A 23619-nucleotide genomic window follows, 5' to 3' on the forward strand; every position below is an offset into this window, starting at 1 on the left:
ATATAATTAACTCTCTCATTTTTTTAAAAAAAAAATAATTTAAATTAAATATGTAAAGGTTTGAATTAGAATATCTAAAAATTTAAAAAATGACTAAATTGAAACGAAATAATAAGATTAGTGGTCAAACTTTATTTCTTTTGAATGTATATAGATTTTCAGTAGATACCCAAATTACCCTTTCAAAGTGTTGAATTATCCTCCAATTTTGATGGCAATGGTGGTATTTAACTCGACAACACAGAAGCCTAAAATGACTGTAAAATTGTAATATACTTCTGAGACATTTCAGATAAAGTTCAACAAGGGAGGTTATCAGTTAAGAGAGTGCCTAATGAAAAGCAATTAAAAATGAGCGTTGGAATCTGCCTAATTTACGTGTTTCTGAGTCTTCTAGTAGGGTCAGCGGCTGCTTACAGTGATGAGTTTATAGAGAGTTTGGGTTCTGTTCGACGGAGCAGTTTCCCGGCAGGTTTTAAGTTCGGGACTGCTTCCTCTGCTTACCAGGCAAGTGCTTTGATTTTTATTTCTTGGTATGTTCTTAGAAAAAGAATTCACTAGAAATTTATTTGAGTAATAATGCATATATGTTATTTGTACAGTATGAAGGTGCAGCAAATGGATATGGTAGAGGACCAAGTATATGGGATACCTTCACTCATAAATACCCAGGTACCTCTCCTCTCTCTCTCTCTCTCTCTCTCTCTCTCTCTCTCTCTCTCGGGAACTCAAGGGTCAACCCTATTTGAATACTACTCGAGTTAATTTCAGGTTTGATTAGGATTTATCCGAATATCACTCGATCTTAAAGTAGAGTCATTATTGATCATTGAAAGGGAAAGTGATGTTTGAATTTAAATTTTTTATCTGAACTTCATTGAACTCTCTCAACTTTCTCGTTAGGCCAAGAACTAGGGGTAACCTAGAGTTATTCAAGTATATAATATTCGATTTAAATAGCTTGAGATGCTTAAAATAATTAACAATTTATTATATTTATCTAAATTAAATATTTAGTATATATTCAGGATTATTTTGGTTTGCAATTGAAGATTAGTATGTATTTTATTTTAAGAATATTGTATTTGAGTCTAACTATTGGTCAATTTTTCTAAATATTTAACTAGACAATCCTAAAACTCAAGTGACATTAAGTCAATTTTAAGAAATTTTTTAAACTAATCTCGAATAATTTGGAAATTAATTCCGCTTGATTACATTTCTATACTATTATTTAAAAGATGTAGAGCTCTGTCAAGTTGACTTAGAACACATAAATTTTTGAGTGGAATAGACTCGACTCAGCGCACACACATAATATAATTTACTCAATCATACACATGATATAAAAAATACTCATGGGCTCATGATTAATCTTTTAATAGTCTTTTATATAAATTTTCTTTGGTTTAATACATAATTTCACTTCTAAACTTTAAGAATTTAATATTTGACGCCTTCACCTTCTGTTTTTTATATTTTTCACTTTTGACATGCATTTTTATATATGTAATTACTTTTGTATAATTTTTAATAATATAAGAATGCAAATATAAAATAATGAAGAAAGGTGGTAAAGATTTGAAACAAAAATTGAGATGTGAAAATGGTAAAAATAAAAATTGAGAGATGTCATAAATTAAAATAATAGTTGAGGGGTGTTAAAATTAAATTTTTAAAATTTAGGAGGGGAAGTATGTATTTTGCCTGTTTTTCTTCTTAGGATATCAATAATATTTATCCCTCAAAAAATATAAAAGTCTCTCTTTTAAACTAATACGTACCTAAGCTACCAAGTCATTACTCTCGTCTCCATTTCGACGCTTCCTTTTTTTTTTTTTCCAAAAAAAAAAAATGCCTGGCAGTGCACTATTGCATTCAGTCTCGTTCTCCACCACCATAACAAGCCTAAGCAATGTGATTTTACAATAAACACTAAAACACAAAACTTCAATTATTTTTTAGAGAGGAAAATATTTAAATTGCATAAGCTAAAGGCTCAGAAATCTGGAGAAAGACTCAATCTGGAGAAAGGCTCACACCCACATGCCACAGTGGAAGGCTCCATGCCCGAGCCTCACTAGACTAAGCGGAAGTGTAAGGTGTAAGTAAAGAGAATAGAAGAGATGAAGTCCATCCTTTAGCCTAGTCTATATCTATAGCTTTTAAACAATAACTACGGCACTACAAAGCTTTCTAATCTAATAGGGAATATGCTAACTAGTTATAGACATTAGTGTGGAGATAGAAATTGTCATCCGAATAATTCTCTGGGACACTTTTACTAATTGAGTGACATTTTTCGATACCATAAGGAAGCTTCGTTACATCTAAAAATGGACCAAAAACTAACTTCATTATTTGTGTATCCTTATTTTTAATTTTATTGTTTAATGGGTTATTCTCTATAAACACAACAATTATATTTCTATAAGTAACCACTATAGGATATGAGGTCTACCTAGGTATAGACAATTTTAATTAAGCTTAATCTCCATTTAAATTGTTAACCTTATTAACTATTTAATTATGTACCGAGGCCCACTTAATCTAGCTCAATTACAAGTTATGCTTTTGATTACTAGATCTTTAATCAAAATGGATTATCTTTCTTTGTATACCAAGGCTCAATTGAGTGATCTTATTCTAAGTGGGTCTTTTAATTAGTTAAAAATATGGCAAAGGCCCACTAAGTCTATATGAATTTTGATTTAAGTTCAATTTACCATCTTATTAACTGTGGACTACAATTTTCATGCTAATATCCAATTTTAAAGCCTAATGTCTATATGTCCATTTTTTATTTAGCAATCAAATACTTAGATATTTACTAAACATCTAAAATAAAATAAAAAAATAAAAGCAGGACACTAAATCTAACTATTACAACCCTCTTATAACTAATAAACTCAAATAAAACACTTAATCTAAGTTATAAAGTATAGAAAATCGCCAAAAAGGCCAAGAAGTTCGAAATTAGGGCAAAAATCAAAGAACAACTGATTGATGAGGTCACTGAGCTGATCGGCTTAGCATTGAGCCATCTTACACCTAGAAGCCAATGCCTAAAAAAATCAAATACGATTAATATATACAAAATGAAATAAAATGCATAAAAATTGAATTAAAACAAAGCTAATCATGTAACTCTAAATTTAGATTTGATCATACAATCACATGAATTATCACAAAGGCAAAATAAATCTAACATGTTAACCTAATTATTTAAATCATTAGATTCAAAATCTAATAAAAAATGTGTTATCAAATTCAAAACCTCATACAGATCATATTATCAAATTCAAAATCCAACATGCATAAGCATTATAGAAACATATCAAATTATTAGAAACCCTAGATCTTATCACATAAATCATATAAAACATTTATAATCAATCCTAACATGTTTCTAGAATCATAAAATAAAATAGAAAAGGGATGAAGATACTAATGATGCTAGACTTGAAAACTCTTAGGTTATCACTGTATTATATTGATCATCGAGTCTCTAGGGATGATGACAAGGTGAAATTGAAGATTGGATATGAATCTAATGCTTTTTAGGGTTTGTTTTGGTGTTTTATTTGTGAAAAGGGTTTTAAAAAACTACTGTCGTTTTCAAAACGTTTTCTCAAATGAGTTCTTTTTTACTGACTTTTCTTAATTCCTATTGACTGCTAAAAGAAATGCTTTAGCTAATAATCGCTTCTAATTGCTAACCCTAAATTTAGAGCATATCTTTTTATTTTCTTTAGTAGGATTTAGAGAACTCTAGGAAATCAAATAATTTTGATAATTACAATATTTTTATTTATTTATCGCACTTTTAGTTTAATAAATATCAAAATAAAATATTTTTAAATTGAAATAATTATTGATAATATCTTCTAGAAGACTCTTTTAGTATTTATTTCTTTGTTCTTCATTTTGTTTTGAAGAATTTTGATTTACTAAATCTGCTTGTCCATTCGACTGGAATTGATTTTTAGTATATCTGAACAAAAAATTTATCTAGTTGATTAAAAAAAATCAATGTCAAGATAGCAATGCTTTATCACATTATTTACTCAATTTATTTGTTTAGACTTCATTATGTGATTTATATGTATGTAGATAAGAGTATTATCGACTAAAAAAAACATGAATAATTCACATAGTTTAAAAAAAAGTTCCAATATTTTTTATCTTATTCAACATATAAATAACAATACAATGAAAGAAATTTAAGACAATTCTTTCTACATATGAAAATCAATCAAACCTCAACTTAATATTAGTTATATCTATTTTAAAATCATTTAAACATCAACCAAATATCACCAGAATTATTTAGTTACATTAAAAAGCTTAAAATAAAAAGATAGAAATCAATAAAGACAGTTAAATTAAACAACAAAATAAACTTTTTCTTCAAACTGGTCACTTGTGTTGTTGTTTCCTTTATCAATTACTTGTCTTGGCCATATATATTTGCTAGTTTCATGCCAAGTCAACCTCCAATGTCTCTCCAACTATTTTTTTTTCTTTTTTAATAGTTTTATATATCAACAAATCAAATTAAAATTAATATAATTAAGCACAAAATAAGGATAACCTAAACACTAAAATATAATTTTTAAACCAAAAAAATTTCTAATATTTTCGATCTACTTTCAAGGAAAGAAATTGAAGACAATTTCTTTTTAATTGAAAGACAACCAAATATCTTAAAGACAATTCTTTATTAATTTGTAAAACAATCAAACATCAATTATACATATCTTAAAATCAAACAAACATTCACCAAACATCAATAACATCGTTCAATTACATAAAAAAACTAAAATAAATTAAAAAAATAAATAGAAACCAACAAAACAATTAAAATAAACAATAAAATAAATCTTAAGAAAAGCTTAAATTAACATAATAGAATCATAAGAAACATAAATATAGTAAAAAGAATTAGATATAAATATAAATATATTAAAGAATATAAAATAATTTTTTTAACATATCGAAAAATGCTAAAACTTTTCATAGAAAGCAAAATTAAGCAAATTTAAAAGAAGTTTCAAAAGAACTATGTTTTCTTTTACTTAGAAAAGATAATTGAAATGAGATAGCTTAAAGAAAGAAAGTAAAAAAGAAAGTCTAAACAAAAAGACTCAAAAAAACACACACACATATTAAAAAAAACTAAAAATACTTTTTGAGGGACTTTAATATAAGTTATGGTGCAGTTGAAGTTACACCATGGAGCTTTATGTAAGATGTAAAAGAAGTACTGGTGATAGAGAAATTACAAGAAATAACTAAGGTTATTGATTCCGTTCCGTTCTGGCCAGAATGGTCGGAGTGTTTCATTTTATTAAGAAGAATGGAATAAAATATCTCTTGTTCTGTATCGGCCAAAATCTCGGCCATCTTGGACCTGTCACGACCCCACTCGAGGACCTGTGACCGGCACTAGGGAATGGGTAGGCGTAAGGCCACCGAATCCCGCAGTAAGCCTGACACTCACAACTCAACAAATCTCATATCAACTTTTACTATTATTAACGCCATAAATTACAGTAACATTAAATTTTACACAATTAAATCGGTCTGCCAAAAGAACTAGGCGAGACCCGAAACTCAGAAAATTTACAACTGATACATCTACTATTACTACTGCGGAGAATCTAAGATTTTTACAGTTTGACATACCAAATCAAACACCACCCGATGATGAAGAAGTCGGGTTACTGAGTAAGAGTCGAGGGAAGATTAACAGTCACGAATCTGAAAAACAGTAAATGGAGACTGTCAGTCTCGAGAGTGAGCTAAAATCATATATCTAAAATAGTTTCAAACATCTCAATATCACATTCATTTAATTTTAAAATAATTAATAAATCACACAAACCATACGTGTCATATTAAAACATATGTATCATGCCATGCTTGAACAAAAATTATTCCACACGCAATGAGACGGAGTACTTCAGTAGAACCCTAATCCCAACTCAACATCTCGATCAATTTCAAAACTCACGTCTCAACCAAGCTCAACTCTAATATCTCAACTCTCTCATTCCAACAGGATTGGCGCCCAGAGAGCAAAGCTCGATCAGGGACGTCCCCTCTAGCCTGGTCACTTATATCTCAACTCTCTCATTCCAACAGGACTGGTGCCCAGAGAGCAAAGCTCAATTAGGGACCTTACCTCCAACCTGGTCACTTATATCTCAACCCTCTCATTCCAACAGGACTGGCGCCCAGAGAGCAAAGCTTGATCAGGGACCTTACCTCCAGCCTGGTCACTTATATCTCATCCTTAGCCTTTCGGCTCTCTTATCCAATAAGACTGGTGCCGAGAGAGCAAGCTCGATCAGAGACCTTACCTCCAATCTGGTCACTTAAATTTCCAAATAAGCCGGCGCCTAGAGAGCAAAGCTCGATCATGGACCTTTACTCCGGCAACCACACTCTATTAAGCTCAGAGAGCGATGCTCGACCAGGGCAGATCCTAATCTTTCTTTCTTAAAACTTTACCTATTTGTCCTTTCTCTATCCATCTCTATCAGATTTATACTGGGACACTCATCCAACTCCTATGTTCTACTGCCGTCCCATCCCGAGTCATCATGCAATATTAAAATTGATGCTAAAGGAAAAACATATTTAAATGGTAATTAAAAACATCATGCAAATAATAATAATAATTAAATGAAAGATTGACAAATGAATAATCAAAGTAACAAATCAAATTTTATGCATGACACGTGCATAAGTGATATATGACTTTAACTCACAGATTTGGCAACCTCCTAACTCTGCTCCGGTGCCTCGGTTGGAGCGAGCCGAACAAACGGACTATCTAGTCACGAAAAATAATTTATCAAAACGCTAAAACAATCAATCATTAATCCTAGGTCTAGACTCCTAGAACTGACAGTCTAAGAATCTCGACTCGGGAGAATTCTACTGAAAATCTAGGAGAACCTCTCCTATAACACGGACATTACCCCCCGTAAAAATGGGTCCAGGACCTGCTAGAAAACACTTCAAATATCCAACAATTCAAACAACGGGAGTCGGTCCCCAAACTTCACTATTTTTCCGACTCCGCCACACAATACAAAACACGAGGCAGGCAAACTAACAGACAATTATTTTTGACTCACAAATATCATCAAACACTCAATATAATCCAATAAACACACAATTAAACCAAGAACTTCAAAATTAACGGGCCAGAGAAAATTACCGAGACGCTCGGTCGCTCGGTCGACTCGCCTCCGGCCGCCGGAGTCCGATCGACGATCCAAATACACCATCGGACTCACAACGACGCACTGATGATGATCCCCGCTTCTGATTTTCCGATCTGACACCCGATCATCTGGAGAGATTTGCGGACGTTCTCGGCCGTCGATTCGCAAACGAAGCCCGACTGCCACGAAACCGGTGCCATTGCGAAGCTTGAGCTGAGGAGAGTCGGGATATGTCCTCCGATCGTCCATGCTCAGCCGGAGCTCGCCGAAAAAGCTAAAAAACGCCCGCTGCCACTCTAAATTTCACTTTGTCGGATCTTGCAACTCCGAGCACCCCAGGCGTCGCCACTACTGCCAAAAGAGAGCCCTTGCAGAGAGGAGCCGATCGCCACTCGACTCGGCCGCCAACACCGGAAGTGGGCGTGATTCTCACTGCCAGACGCTGCCGTTCTCCGCCGCATTCCCCTTTTTTTTTCTCTCTCTCTCTCTCTTCTTCCCTGATCTTCTTTCTCTCTCCCCGACACTCTCTTCCTTCCTTTCTTTCAATATCAACATTAAGCCCCCAAACTTTTTCTTATTACAATTTGGTCCCTCAACTTTCTTAATTACTTACAAATTTCCATTAGAACCCCTTAAAAAAATAAAATTATACTTTTAATCCTTATTCCAAAATAAATTTTCAATTAAGTCCCACACACAATTAAATTAAATAATCAAATTACTAATTATTTTTGAACTTAAATTTTAATACCACTAATTAATTAAAATACCAATTTCTCCAGAATTCTTTTATAAACATCCTTTACAATTTCTTCCAAAATTTTCCAATATATATAATTTTATTTATATATATACATATACATTGGGAAAAATTAGAATAACCAAAAATATAATCTACCCTTCAAATAATTTACTTAATTAATTCTTAAAATTTCAAACTAATTGGGTATAGAAAAATAATTCATTTAATTGACTAATATTAAAATTTCCATTAAATCATTTCAAATTAAACCAAATAAAAATGAAGCTAAAATTAACTTAAATAAAAACTCATTATTAAATATATAAAAATTTCAGGTATTACAGGACCGAAACGACTGAGATGATGTAACTTTATATAAAAAATATTATATTATTGAAATATATCATTGAATTGAATTAAGTAGTTTAATAATACTTAACTCAAACTCAATAAAAAATTTTCTCGCTTTATCAATAAAAATACATTAAATCTAAAATTTTAAAACAAAAAATCTAAACCCCCACATAATAATCTCTTTATCTTTACCTATCATCTTACTTTGTGCTCTGTAGTTTAACCATACATTCTTTTCACTAATTCTTTAAAATATTTTTATGATTTAATCTATATTAATTAGTAATAATAACTCAAGAGTTATGTAATTTGATTTTTATGGCTTTATACTACAATATCTATTTTGTACCTTAGTCGATTGTATTATAGAAAAAAATTTCTTTATTGTAATTCTATAATAATAAAAAATTGAGTTTATATTTACTTGTTGCTTTTTAATATACTATTTAATTAGATTATGGGTACTAATTTGTAGTGTTGTATTTTAATGGTTTAAAATTAAATTATATATATATATATATATATATATTCGAAACAATCTGAAATAGAACGCCAAAATACTCCGGTGCCAAAATATTTCGTTCCAATGACAAGTTCGGAATGACGGCTGGAATGGATTAACTTTGGGAACAACACTTGTTTTTTCTTAATCCTCATTAGTGCGAGATAAAATCTTTTCTTGACTCTTCTTTTCTAAAAAATTTTGATCAGATAAGAAGAAAGAGTAATAATAACATCTAAAATCACAATTTGTCTAGTAAAGAAATGATCTGTCAAGGGTCAGAAACTTTTTTTGTTGCATCAAGAGTCAAATATCAAGAGAAGTAGAAAATGTATATATATATGTAGAGAGAGAGAGAGAGGGAGTTCATGACAAAGAAAAGGCAAAACCAAAAAATGTAAAAATGAAAGAGAAAGAGCAAAAAAGTAATAAATAAAAACACACGAGTATTAAAAAGATAATTATAAAAAAGGAGGTAAATTGCATAATTTCCTTGACCTTTAACCAGGTGTAAGAGCTTGAAAGATGTTGGATCAAAACTCACCAAATGCATAGACTTGTTTCTTTCTCCTGTAAATTGCCTTGTCCGTACCAAACTTTGGACCTAATTTACAATTAGTGCCCATATTTTAGTTTTTTTTTTCTTTTGGTAGTAGTATTTCTGATTCTTTTTAATTCAATGTAGCTACTATTTATTTGACTTAATATTATTGACATGGTCATTGGAATCGAAATATTCTTAAGTGATCACCGTATTAGCAATATTACTTCACTAATAACTTATCCTATTAACCATGTAGGATTCAATTTTAAATTTTTCTCAAATTTTAGAGGTGGACCTTATATGCTTAATAGAATAAGTTACTAGTGAGTTGATATTGCTGATGTGGTAAATTAATTAAAAATATTCTATTTTTGATGGTCACGTAAGCAAAAATAAGCCTGAAGAGCTATAGGTATTCTAAATTGAAACAAAGAGATAAGTATTAGTATAAAAAAAAAAAAATATAAGTACCAATGGAATATAAGTCTAAAAGTTTGATACAAAAGGACATTTTACCTTTCTTTCTCACTTGTTGCCACCTACATCTATTAGCTGGAACTAGTATTGTATAAATTCCACTTTGTTTTATAATGTCTCTATTACCCATTTGAATATCTTAATTCATTAAGAATTGTTGAGAAATTAGAAAACCAACTCATAATTCTCTTACTTGGACCATAAATACTTATATATTTAAGTTATAACAAGACTTCTTATATGATCCTCAATGTAATAATCTAAAACCATATCAGATGAGATATTATTCACTTTGGCCTCTATTAGCTTCATGATTTTATTCTTTTAGCGTATTCGAGAACTTTTCAAGGAGTCACCCATCCTGAAATTTCTCTGAATACAATATGTTTAACTTTATTTAGAGCTTTGACAACCTCACAGCCAAACAACCAAAAGGCTCCTTATATGATTATTTTCAACCACGTTTTAATGTGCAATTCAATTCATAAATGGACCTTTATACCCTGTGTTGTCTGTTATGTGATATACATATCTTGTATGATCTCTTATCTCTTATCTTGTTGTATGATCTCTTATCTCTTCTCTTATTATAACTTGTTACGTTACTTATCATCTTTCATGAATTTATTATATTTCATGTGTAACCATTATATATGTGTACCAATTTATACATGATACAAGAAATTTGTTTTCTTCTTAAAAGGCTTTAGATTTTATATGGCATCAGAGCCTTAATGGCTAACAATCAAGTTGCATTCTTTAATCCCTTTATTGCTTCAGGTTTAACCTTAACACACCATTCTTTCTTTATCAAACTCAATCACAATAATTATTTAGCATGGAAGGCACAATTTTTGCCTTTTTTAAACTATCAAAATCTTATAGGTTATATTGATGGTTCTCTTTGTTTAGCTCCAAAAGCTATTTTTGAACAATGCTAACCCACTTGTTGAAATACAAAACCCTTAATTTCAAACATGATTTCAAAAAGATCAAATTTATTATCTTGGTTGTTCTTATCACTTACTGAAGAAGTGTTCTTTTATGTAATTGGCTTGACTCTTCAAATGTTGTTTCAGATGCTCTTGCGAACTCATTGGATGTATATCCCAAACCAAACAACTCCAGCTTGATATTGAACTTTAAGAACTTAAGAAATATGACATGATAATCACTGAGTACTATAAAAAAGCTAAATCCTTAGCAGATGAACTCTTTGATTCTGGTAGAATCATGACCCTTGTTAAATTCTAGTGCTATTATTTATTGCAATCTTGGTATTGAATATCATATCACCATAATAGCCCTTAACTTGCATCTCGAACCAAATTAGTTTCAATGAATTATATAGTCACTTTCTTACCCATGAAGATCTAATCTACAAGAACCAGTTTCTTGTCCAAACACCCTATCCTTGCCCGGGCATCCACTCTCCACCCTCATTAGACCGTTTCTTTAGGCTAGATTGTCATATTCCCACCAACTTTTGCTTAGTTCATCATTGAACTATACATCTACTAGAAGGGCCCTACTCTTATACCATTTGTAACGACTCGAAAATATATCACATGAGGTATTGTCTGCTTGGCCCTCATTAGCCTCATGATTTTATCCTCTTAGCATTCAAAAACTTTTCAAGGGGCCACCCATTTTGAAATTTCTTCGAATTCAACACGTATAACTTTGGAGTTCTTATAACTCCACAGCTAAATAACCAAAATGTGTCTTATGTAATTAGTTTCAACTCTTTCCATATATGTTATCAACCATTTCCCATCCTGTCTCGATGTGCAATTTGATTCATATATGTCTCTCCTTAGAGTGTTGCCATCCTAATAGCCTGCCATAAATAAATTCTTGTTCAGGCATCCTATCATTGCCCCAGCGTCCACTTCTCACCCTCATTGGACCATTTCTCTAGGCAAGACTGTCACATTTTATTTGCATATATATAAAAATATCAGTTTACTTTTTTCTTTCTTCTAGAGATCGTTTGATTCATTATCAAATACAATTTGTACATGCACTAGAGAAAGAACATGAACAACAACAAGAAAAAGATGAAAAACCATTGACTCTAAATGATTAAATTTTCCTTTTCCAGGTAAGATAAAGGACCGCAGTAATGGAGACACTGCCGTTGACTCATATCATAGGTATAAGGTATAAACACAGTTATACTACATGTTCTCTTCTCACTTATTAATCTCTTTATACAATTATATGTGTAAAAGATGTTACAAATCTTTTAAATGTCTCACATGATAGATTAACTTTTAGTTTTTACGTTGAATGTTCTTTAGCAATTTATCAAACTTTACGATACAAAGAAAAAAGACAATAAGAGTATGGAGTCTAATTCACTTCAAGGTTCAATGCAGATACTCTATTTATCACTAATAGCCTTGTTCCATGCTCATTTGCATGGGTGTATTCTTTAGAAATATTAAAAGTATTCTTTAGCCTTCATCAATAATTTAATTCCACATAGAAATGTTTAGTGAGATTGAAACTTGGACAAGCATATAACTATTATTAAGGAAATATTTCTCCTTTTATTTTGAGAAAAATGGATTTCATTCAAAAATGATTGGAACATGCAAAACCATTTCTAAAGATTGCCTAAACCTTTCCAAAGAAAATCCAATTAGACAAGATTTTGGAAATAAAAAGGAGTGTTATGTTATGATCAAGATTTTAGGGTTTGACTAAATCATGGTAATAGAAAAATCAATTAGGATTAGTATGTAATTGATTAGGTTTATTTTTAAAGGAGCTTTCTTAGTCTAAGTAGTTCTATATATTAATGGTTTCCTTTATTGTTCTTGGTTCATGCATATATTATATATATAATGTGGTCCTTGATTCAAAGGAACATACAACTATTTAATAAAATTATCAATTTAGTTTTAATCTATTCCCTAATAACTATGTTTATTTTATAATTAGAATATAAGCTTTAGATCTCAGGGTCACAGAGGTCATAATATTTTATGAAAGACCCATTATCTAAACATGTAAGTGATCGCTAAAATCTTTACTTGTAAGTGTACAAGGTAATTGCAATATAGAATAGTGAAGCAAGGTCAATCCCACAGGGACAACAATCGATAATTGCTAAAAATTTGTAAAAACTAAACGAGTTAAATTGTAAAGATTGATGATTGAAATAATAAAAGAAATTAATGGAAAAGATCAAACTTTGATAATTAAAAATACTAGAGATCCAAATTTCATTTAATGACAATAATCACAATAATCATGGAAGTCAAATCAAATTCTCAATTCTTAAATGCAATTGTTCTTAAGATATTTAATACTCACCCAAGCTATTAGATTATGTTCAATTAAGATATCACTGATTCTCAAATATTCTCAAAGGTAATAAGCATAATCAAACACATTAAGCAACAATCTAAGTATCATAGTCTATTAGATATATTCTCTTACCTAAAATTACTATATTTAATCTCCTAGATCTAGACCAATATTTCTCCTTTCAGTTTATCATACAAATCCTATAATAAAAATACGATGATGATCAATCACAATATTCACAATAAGTATAAGAAGATTAAATTAAAAACTAAAAAGAATTAATATTGAAATCTAATAAAAATTCATTAAATTACATCATTCATTCTAGTAGAGAGATTAGTTACTCATACTAGATGAACGATAAACACAAGAGTATAACAAAGAAAATATAATTAAGATTGAAGGTTAGGGAAAATACTATTTTAATCTCCAAGAAATTATAAGATCTCCCTTCAATCTCGTAGCAATGTCCACTTTCTATCTCTAAAAAGGTGTATATATCTCTCTAAAAACTTAGTAACTCCCTAAAAATATGGGATAATTATATCAATAGTCACTTAACTTTATACTAAGTTTTATTTTGGTCATATAACTTTTTTTTCGTTACAATCATTTAACTTTAAGTTGGGTAGGAGATTAGTCACTTATCTAAAATCTAAAGGTTTAATTCACTAAAAAAGGACAATGTCTAAAGCATCCAATTACAAGTTACTATCCTAGTCATCAAACAATTTAAGCAAACTATTAATTTAACCCAAAAACTAAATCCAACTTTAAGCTTCAAATATGCGCTAGGCTTTAATAATAAATCTTGGCTTTTTTTCTCTTTTTTTTTTCTCATCTTCTATTCTTATTTTATTTATTGTTACAATAATTTTCTCATTTTTTAGCTTAATCAATCCATTTTAATTACCTTATCTATTTTTTTAAGGTAATATTTCCAAAGTAAAAAATATAATAATAATAACAATAAACAAGAAAGAAAGAAAGTGAAAAATAAAAAGGAAAGAGTGTCCAACCGCTAAATTAGTAATATTTTTATACTTATTTGTATTTAAACTATTGTTTCCTTTCTTTTTCTTATATGTCGACATATCTATTTTAGAATGTGCGATCAGCTCCTACATGGTATAAGAACTTCAATATTAAACGAGTGTCTAACTACCAATTAATTAAATCTGAATACTAATAGCAAAATAACAAGTATGTAGAACTTACAGTATATGAGTGCATTTTATCTTAGTTGTCTATGATGTCAGTTCGTTGAAATCAATTTTTTAAAAATTAAAATTCAACTCTTTGTTTCAAAGCTTCGGAATAGGAATTTCATTTTATAGCTTTAGAGATTTTATATTATAGATTTAGGAGATTTCTTTTTCTTTTTTTCTTTTTGATAAATAAACCACTGGATTTTAGATAAGTAACTAATCTAATACCTAACTTAAAATTAAATGACTATAAAAAATAAAATAAAAAGTTATATGACTAAAATAAAACTTAGTATAAGTTAAATGACATTAGTATAATTATCCCCTAAAAATATCACAAAAAGGAAATAGGTCTAGGTCAAAGTAGACCTAAAAACCCTCTTAAAAACTTAGCTAAATAATTAAAACGCATTTGAAATGCCCTTCCCATGCTCAACCGGCCCTGGGCATAAAAATCTGGTGAAGGTTCACAGAAATGGACTCGGCTTAATTTCGACTTGAACCAGTTCTCTAACCAGTCCTGACCCAGTATTCATACTAAAATTGGTTCAAGGACCGGTTCACAACAGCTCCTCATGAATCATCATGTTCTTCGACTGATTTTGACCTTCTTGCTTCCTCTGAATTGGTTCAAGGACCGGTTTGAGTTAAAACTTCTTCTCCATAGCTCGAACCATTAGTCCAACGTCTAATGTCCTTCAAGGTCGATCCAAGACTCGATTTTTGTTGAGAAGAATACTATTTCCCCCTCCCCCTCAATGAAGCCAAAACAACAAATATATATGACAGTACACCGTATATCTATCAAACAGTATACCTATACTATACCTATATACAATACATATATTGTATCTCGTAACACCCCCCCTCAAGTTGGAGCGTGCAAATCTCGGACGCCCAACTTAGCCAACATAAATTCAAACTGTGACTTTCCCAAGGCTTTCGTGAATATGTCCGCTAACTGAACCTTCGTAGAAATATATGATAGATCAATCAAGCCCTCTAAAATTGCATCTCTAACAAAGTGGCAATCAGCTTCTATGTGTTTAGTGCGCTCATGAAAAACTGGATTATGAGCAATATACAAAGCCGACTGACTGTCACAATAGAGTCTCATTCCCTTCTTATGCTGCACTCCTAAATCTCCTAGCAGTTGCTTTAACCATTTTAATTCACACGTAATAGGACGCCATTGAACGATACTCGCCTTTCGATGATCGAGACACGATGTCGCTTTTGGTTTTCCAGGAGATTGGTGAATGACCGAGCAACACAAACCATCCACTCGGCAATCTGCGGGCAACTAGCCCAATCGAGTCACACCATCCTTCCAAACTCACTATCCGCCCTTAGTAACACACCTTGCCCCGGGTTCTTCTTGAATAACGGACAACTCTCAAAGCGGCTTCCCAATGTTCTTCCGTGGACCCTGCGAGCTGGGGCGAATGTGTACAGTCGCTAAATCCGGCCTAGTCAAGCCAAGATAAATAAGTCGACCCACCAACCGCCTGTATCGCTCTACATTTCCGAGCAATTTCCCACTGGCTAAAGACAATCTATGATTAAAGTCCATAGGAAATTCTGCTGGTTTTGACCCTAACAGACCCGACTCAGATATAATATCCAATGTATACTTCCGTTGACACATGAAAATACCTTCCTTATTCCTTGCTATCTCCAACCCCAGAAAATATCTCAAAGGTCCCAAATCCTTCATTTTAAAGCACTTTTCAAGATAATCCTTGAATACTGCTAATGCCACTTTATTATTTCCTGTAATTATCATATCATCCACATACACAAGAACATTGATCTGGATTTTACCCTTAGTCATCGTAAACAAAGAGTAATCTGAATAAGACTGTTTAAAGCCATAACTCTTTAGAGCCAATGCTAGTTTAGCAAACCAACATCTAGGCGCCTGTTTTAATCCATACAACGACTTCTTCATTCTACACACTACATTCTTATTGTCACTTTTTTCAAATCCCGGAGGTATCCTCATGTAAACTTCCTGTTTCAGATCACCATGTAGAAAGGCGTTGTGAACATCCATCTGATGTACTTCCCAATTCTTGATTGCTGCGACTGCCAGAAATGTCCGTACAGTCACCATTTTGGCCACAGGGGCAAATGTCTTGGTATAGTCAATACCCTTTACCTGATGGTTTCTGAAAACCACAAGCCTTGCCTTTAATCTTACTAAATTTTCGTCTGCATCTCGTTTCTCCGTATATATCCATTGACTACCTAGAGCTTTCTTCCCAAGAGGTAACTCTTGCAGCACCCATGTTTCTTGATCTTCTAATGCTCTAATTTCCTCTGCCATAGCTTGTCTCCAACCTTCATGTTTCACTGCTTCTCTAAATGTTTTAGGTGGTGTACACTCACAAATTTGCTACAAATTTTTTGTAATTATTTGAAAACTGTTCACAAGATACATAATGAGAAATAGGATAAGGAGTACCTGAGGTAGTCGACGAAGGGAGCGATCGTTCAGACGGACTTTTCTTTTTTACAATTATATGTGTAACGAAACCTTGGTAGCGAGAATTTGGAATCTTAACTCGCTTCCCTTTTTCCATATCCGTCTCTATACTAACTTCATATGTACATACCGCCACCGCCTCAAGACCAGTACTGTCACTGCCAGAATCCGGTAGAACACTAACCTCATCTGCTTTGCCACCCGTTACACCACCTCCTGCTGTGCCCATCTCCGCACTGCTGCCAGCAGGGTCATCATGAAATGCCCCACCAATACTCACGTTATCCTCACAGTCCACTGCTTCATCAAGCTCATCACATTGTAGGCTCGCATCACTCCCTACAGTATGAGAATCCTGGGCTACATTGCTCCCAGCCAAAGGAAAGACATGTTCATAGAAATCAACATCACGTGAAATAAGTAACTCTTTTTTTTCTAAATCATACAACAACCATCCCTTTTTAGCAAATGGGTAACCTAGAAAGATGCATCTACGACTCCTACTCTCAAATTTGTCCCCTTTCGATTTTTGGTTATGAGCATAACACAAGCATCCCATCACTCGCAATGCACTTAAATCGGGTTTCTTTCCAAACAAACATTCATAAGGAGTTTTAAAATCCAATACACTGGAAGGCATACGATTAATTAAATGACATGCTGCCATCACACATTCCCCCCAAAATTTCATCGGCAAGTGTCCTTGGAAACGTAAAGCACGTGCTACACTCAAGATATGTTTATGTTTACGTTCTACCCGGCCATTCTGTTGTGGGGTACCCACACATGACGTCTCAAAAATCATGCCATTCTTCACAAAGTAATTCTTCAGACAGTTAAACTCGGTTCCATTATCACTACGAACTCGTTTGATTTTTCGATCAAACTGTTGTTCTACCAAGGCCACAAAATTCATAAATGATAATTCAACATCTAATTTATTAAACAACAAATAAACCCAAACTGCTCTCGAACAGTCATCAAAAATAGTAAAAAAATAATATGCCCCACAAATGGACAGAGTTCTATATAGTCTCCATAAATCACAATGTACGAGTTCAAAAAGCCTACCAGCTCTACTGTTACTAATTGAAAAACTCTTTCTAGGCTGTTTTGCACGATAACAGACATCACAACCATCTTTATTCAACCTACTAGATAGACTCACATTAGGAACCTTCTTAAGCACAATTTTCGACGGATGTCCCAACCGCTGGTGCCACAACTCCATTGAGCTTCCATAACGAAGGGCTAGAATCCGAGCTTGAGGCATACCCCGGAAAAAGAAAAGTCCATCTTCGCGTTCACCCACTCCAATCAACCGCCTCGAGGTTCGGTCCTGTATAACGCACAATGTGTTAGTTATTTGAACAGTACAATTCTTTTGATCCAGCAACTGTGTAACCGAAATTAGATTACAATCAAATTTAGGAACAAACAACACATTGTCAAATTTGAGAATCCCTGGCAACACCACACTCCCTTCATGAGTAGCTTGTGAACTACTACCATTTGGCAAGCTTACAGGGCAGCAGCTAATTTTCCGCACATCGATCATCCAATCTAATCTCCCTGTTATATGGTGTGTTGCCCCCGTATCAAAAATCCAAGAATACTCACCAGAGAGTCGATCCTTGGGTGTCGGCAGATTGAGAAGATCAAGAATGTTTTGCCATTGTTCCGGAGTTATGTTCGACAATCCAGCCTGCTCTGCGGTGTTAGACGGGTGTCCCTGGGTCTGTTGCGGTTGTGTCGAGGTGCTAGCAGTGGCTTTGTTTGCCCTGGCAGCCATGCCTCCTCGCCCTCTCCCCGCCATGACACCACGTCCTCCTCTGCCACCACGACCAAGCCCACGGCCGCCACGAGGGCGATCCCCCCACCAATCCGAAAATCCATGAATTTGAAAACACGTGCTTTCATCATGTCCATCACGATTGCAATTAGCATAAAAATTTTCGGAATGAGCAGTAAGTTTTGGTTTACCTCTGGGGTCAGATTGAACCCTAAAAGCCATGACCGTCTCACGATCGTCCTTGTGACCACCACGCAGACGCTCTTCTTGAGCCACAATTTGGTACGCACGGTCCACAGAAGGCAGAGGATCATGATTCAAGATTTGAGACCGTATCGAAGCATATGCACCATCTAAACCAACAAGGAACCATTGAAGCTGATTCTCCCGCAAGAGGGTCTGGTATTGAGTGGCCAGACGACACCTGCAGCCGCCACAAGTGCACCCACTGCACGTACATCGGGGCAACACCACATACAACAACAACTCATCAAAGATCTTACTCAGCCGCCCAAAATACAAAGCCACCGATTCCGTTTTGCCTTGCTTGCACTCAACCAGAGACGTCTTCAGTTGACAAATACGGGTGCCATTAACTACACAGAATCGCCTCTCTAAAGCAACCCACAACTCACGAGCATCTTCATAGAACGAAAGCGTCGTCCGAATCGAAGGCTCGATCGTGTTCATAAGCCAAGCCACCAGCATCGAGTGCATAGTATACCAGTCATCTAGTTTGATATCGTGGTCTGCTGGCTTTTCGATCCTACCATCCAAGAACCCGAACTTGCGCTTCGCTCGCAAAGCTGTGCGCACAGCCCTTGCCTATTCGTCGTAGTTGTCTCCATTCAACTGAATCGGAGTAATGAGATTACCCGGATTATCCGAGGACCCTAAGAAGAAGACATCGATCTTCCTATCACTGCCAATGGCACAACTGGAGGAAGATTTGTCGCCGCCGTCGGCCATGTCCCCAAAAACGCAGAAAAGAAAGAGGAAAGAAAAAAAAACTTAGGGTTTGGAGAGAGCTACGAGTCCCACTCCGAATACGTGTCTCGACAAAAAAAAAAATTTCTTGGACCCCGAAATACACTGTATTTCCTTTGGATCGATCCCTTGACCTGTGGATTAAGCGTCCATCACGCTTTCACTGCGCCGCTCACCTCGCTCTGATACCATGTTGAGAAGAATACTATTTCCCCCTCCCCCTCAATGAAGCCAAAACAACAAATATATATGACAGTACACCGTATATCTATCAAACAGTATACCTATACTATACCTATATACAATACAGATACTGTATCTCGTAACAGTTTTTAACTCGAAAGGCTTTGGATTTGCTTAGAATTGCCAAAATATTTTAAAAACACACAAATCACAATTCAGTAACTAAATCATATTAAAACTCTACAAATTACAAATATAATACTAATAAATATTTAATAAAACAATAAAAATATATTTATAAATTAGAGTTATCATTAACCTGTCAGAACCTTATTTTAACATCTTAAACCAATGGTGATCTAAATACTATATTATTTTAAATGATTGAATGGGTTTGTAACACTTGTTACCGATGTTAAGATTATTTATTCTTGAAGCTTTACCTAACAATTTTAAATTTTAAGTTGAATATTTCTTTATTATTATGTATACACTTGGGAACCACTTTCCTGTATTTGCTTAAAGTATTTTCTTTGCATGGAGTGATAATTTCAGGAAGATGTGGCTATAATGAAGAGCTTAGGTTTTGACGCTTACAGATTTTCCATTTCATGGTCTAGGCTATTACCCCGTAAGTACTCGCCATAAATTCAAGCTTTTAGAGATTTTGTCAATTACTCATTTCAAGTCAATGGATACCATACATATAATATTTGCTGTTTGGTGTTATTTTCTTTAAATTCTTATTTTAGGTGGCCGTCTTAGCAGAGGAGTAAATCAAGAGGGCATCGATTACTATAACAATCTAATTAATGAGCTGCTATTGAATGGTTGGTATTTAGTTCCTTCCACATCATGTATTTATTGATTAGAACCAGTACATGCTATTGTCTCAAAGATGCTTAACTATCAAAACAATTTAAAACTTTCCACTTTTTATCAAATTTAGTATGTAAATTTTAAATTTTAAATTTTAGTAGCTTTTTTTAACATTGATTCTAATTTTAGTCTTCAAATAAAATTAATTTCTTTTTTACTTTGGGAGTTTCATTAATCTTATACTTAAACGGCAACATTTTAGTAATGGATTGCTAACTCAGTTCCTTCTTTTTTCTTTGTTGTTTTCAGAATTCACGCTGTATCAATGAATTTGTTTGATAATCTTACTGAATATTAAACTAAAATTAATATTAAAATATGATGCTGAAATTAAAAATTTAAAAGTTATATGCTAAATTTAATAACAAATGTAAAATACATTATCTTTTTTGACAATTAAGCCTAAGAAAAAACTATATGTATTCCACTAGGCTATAAGATTTATATCAAAACACTTATTGCTATATATATCCATCATGAAGGAATCCAGCCCTTTGTAACTTTATTCCATTGGGATCTTCCACAAGCTCTTGAAGATGAATATGGTGGTTTCTTAAGCTCCAAGATTGTGTAAGTAGTTATTAATAGACATCAGCATACAGTTAATTCACTAATCAACTCGCATTTTATATGTGAATTCAATCTCTAATTTTAAAGTGCAGTTGTGATTTTCAAAACTATGCGGAATTATGCTTTAGCAACTTTGGAGATAGAGTAAAGCATTGGATCACCTTGAATGAGCCATTGAGCTATGCTAACGATGGATATGCAACCGGGTTAAAAGCACCTGGTAGATGTTCAAAGTGGATTTCTTTGAACTGTACTGGTGGTGATTCTGGTACTGAGCCATATATAATAGGACATAATCAACTCCTTGCTCATGCAGCAGCGGTTAGAGTGTATAAAGACAAGTACCAAGTTAGGTCATTTTCAATTGTTATTAGAATTTTTTTTTTTTTTAGTTTTTCTTAATAAACTCGTGATAATAAATAGAATGTACACAAAGTTTGTCCAACTAAAAGGTTTTGGGGTTCTTTAATATGGTACTAGAGTCTGTCTAACTGAAAAGCTCAATTGTTCCGATTTGTGAATTCCCTTTCTACAAATTAAATTTGGTATATAGTCTGAAGTCGATACGTCTATTATAAAGACCAAACTTGAAATGTTAGGTTGGTTGCAGCTTGGCACCATATATTATTGCAATTTATCCACTGTTATTTGAGATTTTTGTTTTACACGTTTCTATGTAGATGTATCAGAAGGGTCAAATTGGGATTACATTGAACTCAGAGTGGATTTTACCCATGAATTCTGAATCAAATGGAGACTGTATCGCAGCATCTCGAGCACTTGCCTTTAAGTATGATTGGTAAGTGCATATAGCTCATATTTTATTAGTTTTGGTATAAAGTAAAAATCAGATACATTGGTATTTTTATTTAGTGTTCTAGAAACTAGACCAAATCAGATACCCACTTCTGATGAATGGTGCCTAATTATAGATTTCTTTTTCTTTTCTATGATGATTTTTGAAGGTTTATGGAACCACTGAATTCTGGTTTGTATCCACTGGAAATGGTAGCTTATGTGGGAGAACGAATGCCTAAATTTACTCAAAAGGAGTCCTTAATGGTTAAAGGGTCTTTTGACTTCATTGGGGTAAACTATTACACTGCAAACTATGCAACTGATGTTCCTTGCAAAACTGAAAACTTTAGCTACTCCACTGACTCTTGTGTTAAGCTTAGTTGTAAGTTATATCAATGTGTTTAATTCATGTATGTTTTTTATTTTTTAGTTGATTTTTTTTATTTATAGTACATTATGTCCTTCATTCACTTTAATCAAAGTATTATCTTTAATCAGGGGAGCGAAATGGGATTCCCATTGGTCCACAGGTATGGTTTAGTATACACTCATAATACTTTGGCAACCTTATAATCGCTGAGTTTGCTATTCAGATAATATATATTTCATGAACAAAGTATGGTTTGTTGTCCTGTGACTGAATTTGCAGACAGGGTCAGATTGGCTTTATGTTTACCCAGGAGGGATTCAACAACTTTTGCTCTACACCAAGCACAAATTTAATAATCCTGTCATCTACATAACGGAGAATGGTATAGCTGGATTACATACATAAGATACATGATGCCCCGTTTCACACAATAATAATGGTTTATATTTTTGATCTTATCATTACAAGCTAACCTCCATTGCACCATTTTTTATTTCAGGAGTTAGCGAACTTGCTACAGGTTCTGTATCTCTGGAGGACAAAATGAGAGTAGACTACTACCATGATCATCTTTCGTTGGTCCGAAAAGCAATCATGTGAGTGAACCGTATAGTTAGTGCCTAATCTTAGCCAATAATTAACAAAGTCAATTATATGGAATAAGGGTAATGACTGGATAAAAATCTTGAATTTTCAACAGGAATGGTGTAAATGTAAAGGGATTCTTTGGATGGTCACTGCTAGACAATTTTGAATGGAGTGATGGTTTTGCAGTCCGTTTTGGAATAGTCTATGTAGATTATGAGGATGGATTGAAAAGGTATCCGAAAAGATCAGCTATGTGGTTCAAGGAATTTCTTCATTCTGGGAATCAGACTCAGTTAAAGAGAAGGGATGTTCTAGTTTCTTAAGTTTAAGAAAGAGAAACAAAATGTTTCTGGAACTGAAATTATTGGCATTACATGCAGAATTCATGTAAATTTACAAGTTCCAAAGAAGTGTATGAACATGAAATAAAATCACAGGTTTTAACTGTGTAAACTGCATGTATATATGTTGGGAGTACTGAGTTTCTCTTAACTCACTGCAACTATTTACTGAAAAATATAAATTGTGTAAACTGGAGATTTATAAGAAAATAATGGAATGGTCACTAAATTTTTTATTTA

General features: G+C 33.1%; 1 protein-coding gene across 1 annotated transcript; it reads left to right on the forward strand.

Annotated features, from left to right (window-relative positions):
* The first annotated feature begins 243 nt into the window (after window positions 1-243).
* Window positions 244-23619, forward strand: LOC8289197 (beta-glucosidase 12). Its single transcript, XM_048376037.1, has 13 exons — window positions 244-507; window positions 603-672; window positions 11962-12020; window positions 20389-20464; window positions 20586-20663; window positions 21195-21282; window positions 21375-21630; window positions 21963-22081; window positions 22248-22462; window positions 22579-22610; window positions 22730-22832; window positions 22950-23046; window positions 23151-23619. The coding sequence occupies exons 1-13, from the start codon at window positions 352-354 to the stop codon at window positions 23359-23361; spliced, it is 1560 nt and encodes a 519-aa protein (XP_048231994.1). The 5' UTR covers window positions 244-351; the 3' UTR covers window positions 23362-23619.

The sequence above is a fragment of the Ricinus communis genome, chromosome 6, assembly GCF_019578655.1.
Source record: "Ricinus communis isolate WT05 ecotype wild-type chromosome 6, ASM1957865v1, whole genome shotgun sequence".
Classification (NCBI taxonomy): domain Eukaryota; kingdom Viridiplantae; phylum Streptophyta; class Magnoliopsida; order Malpighiales; family Euphorbiaceae; genus Ricinus; species Ricinus communis.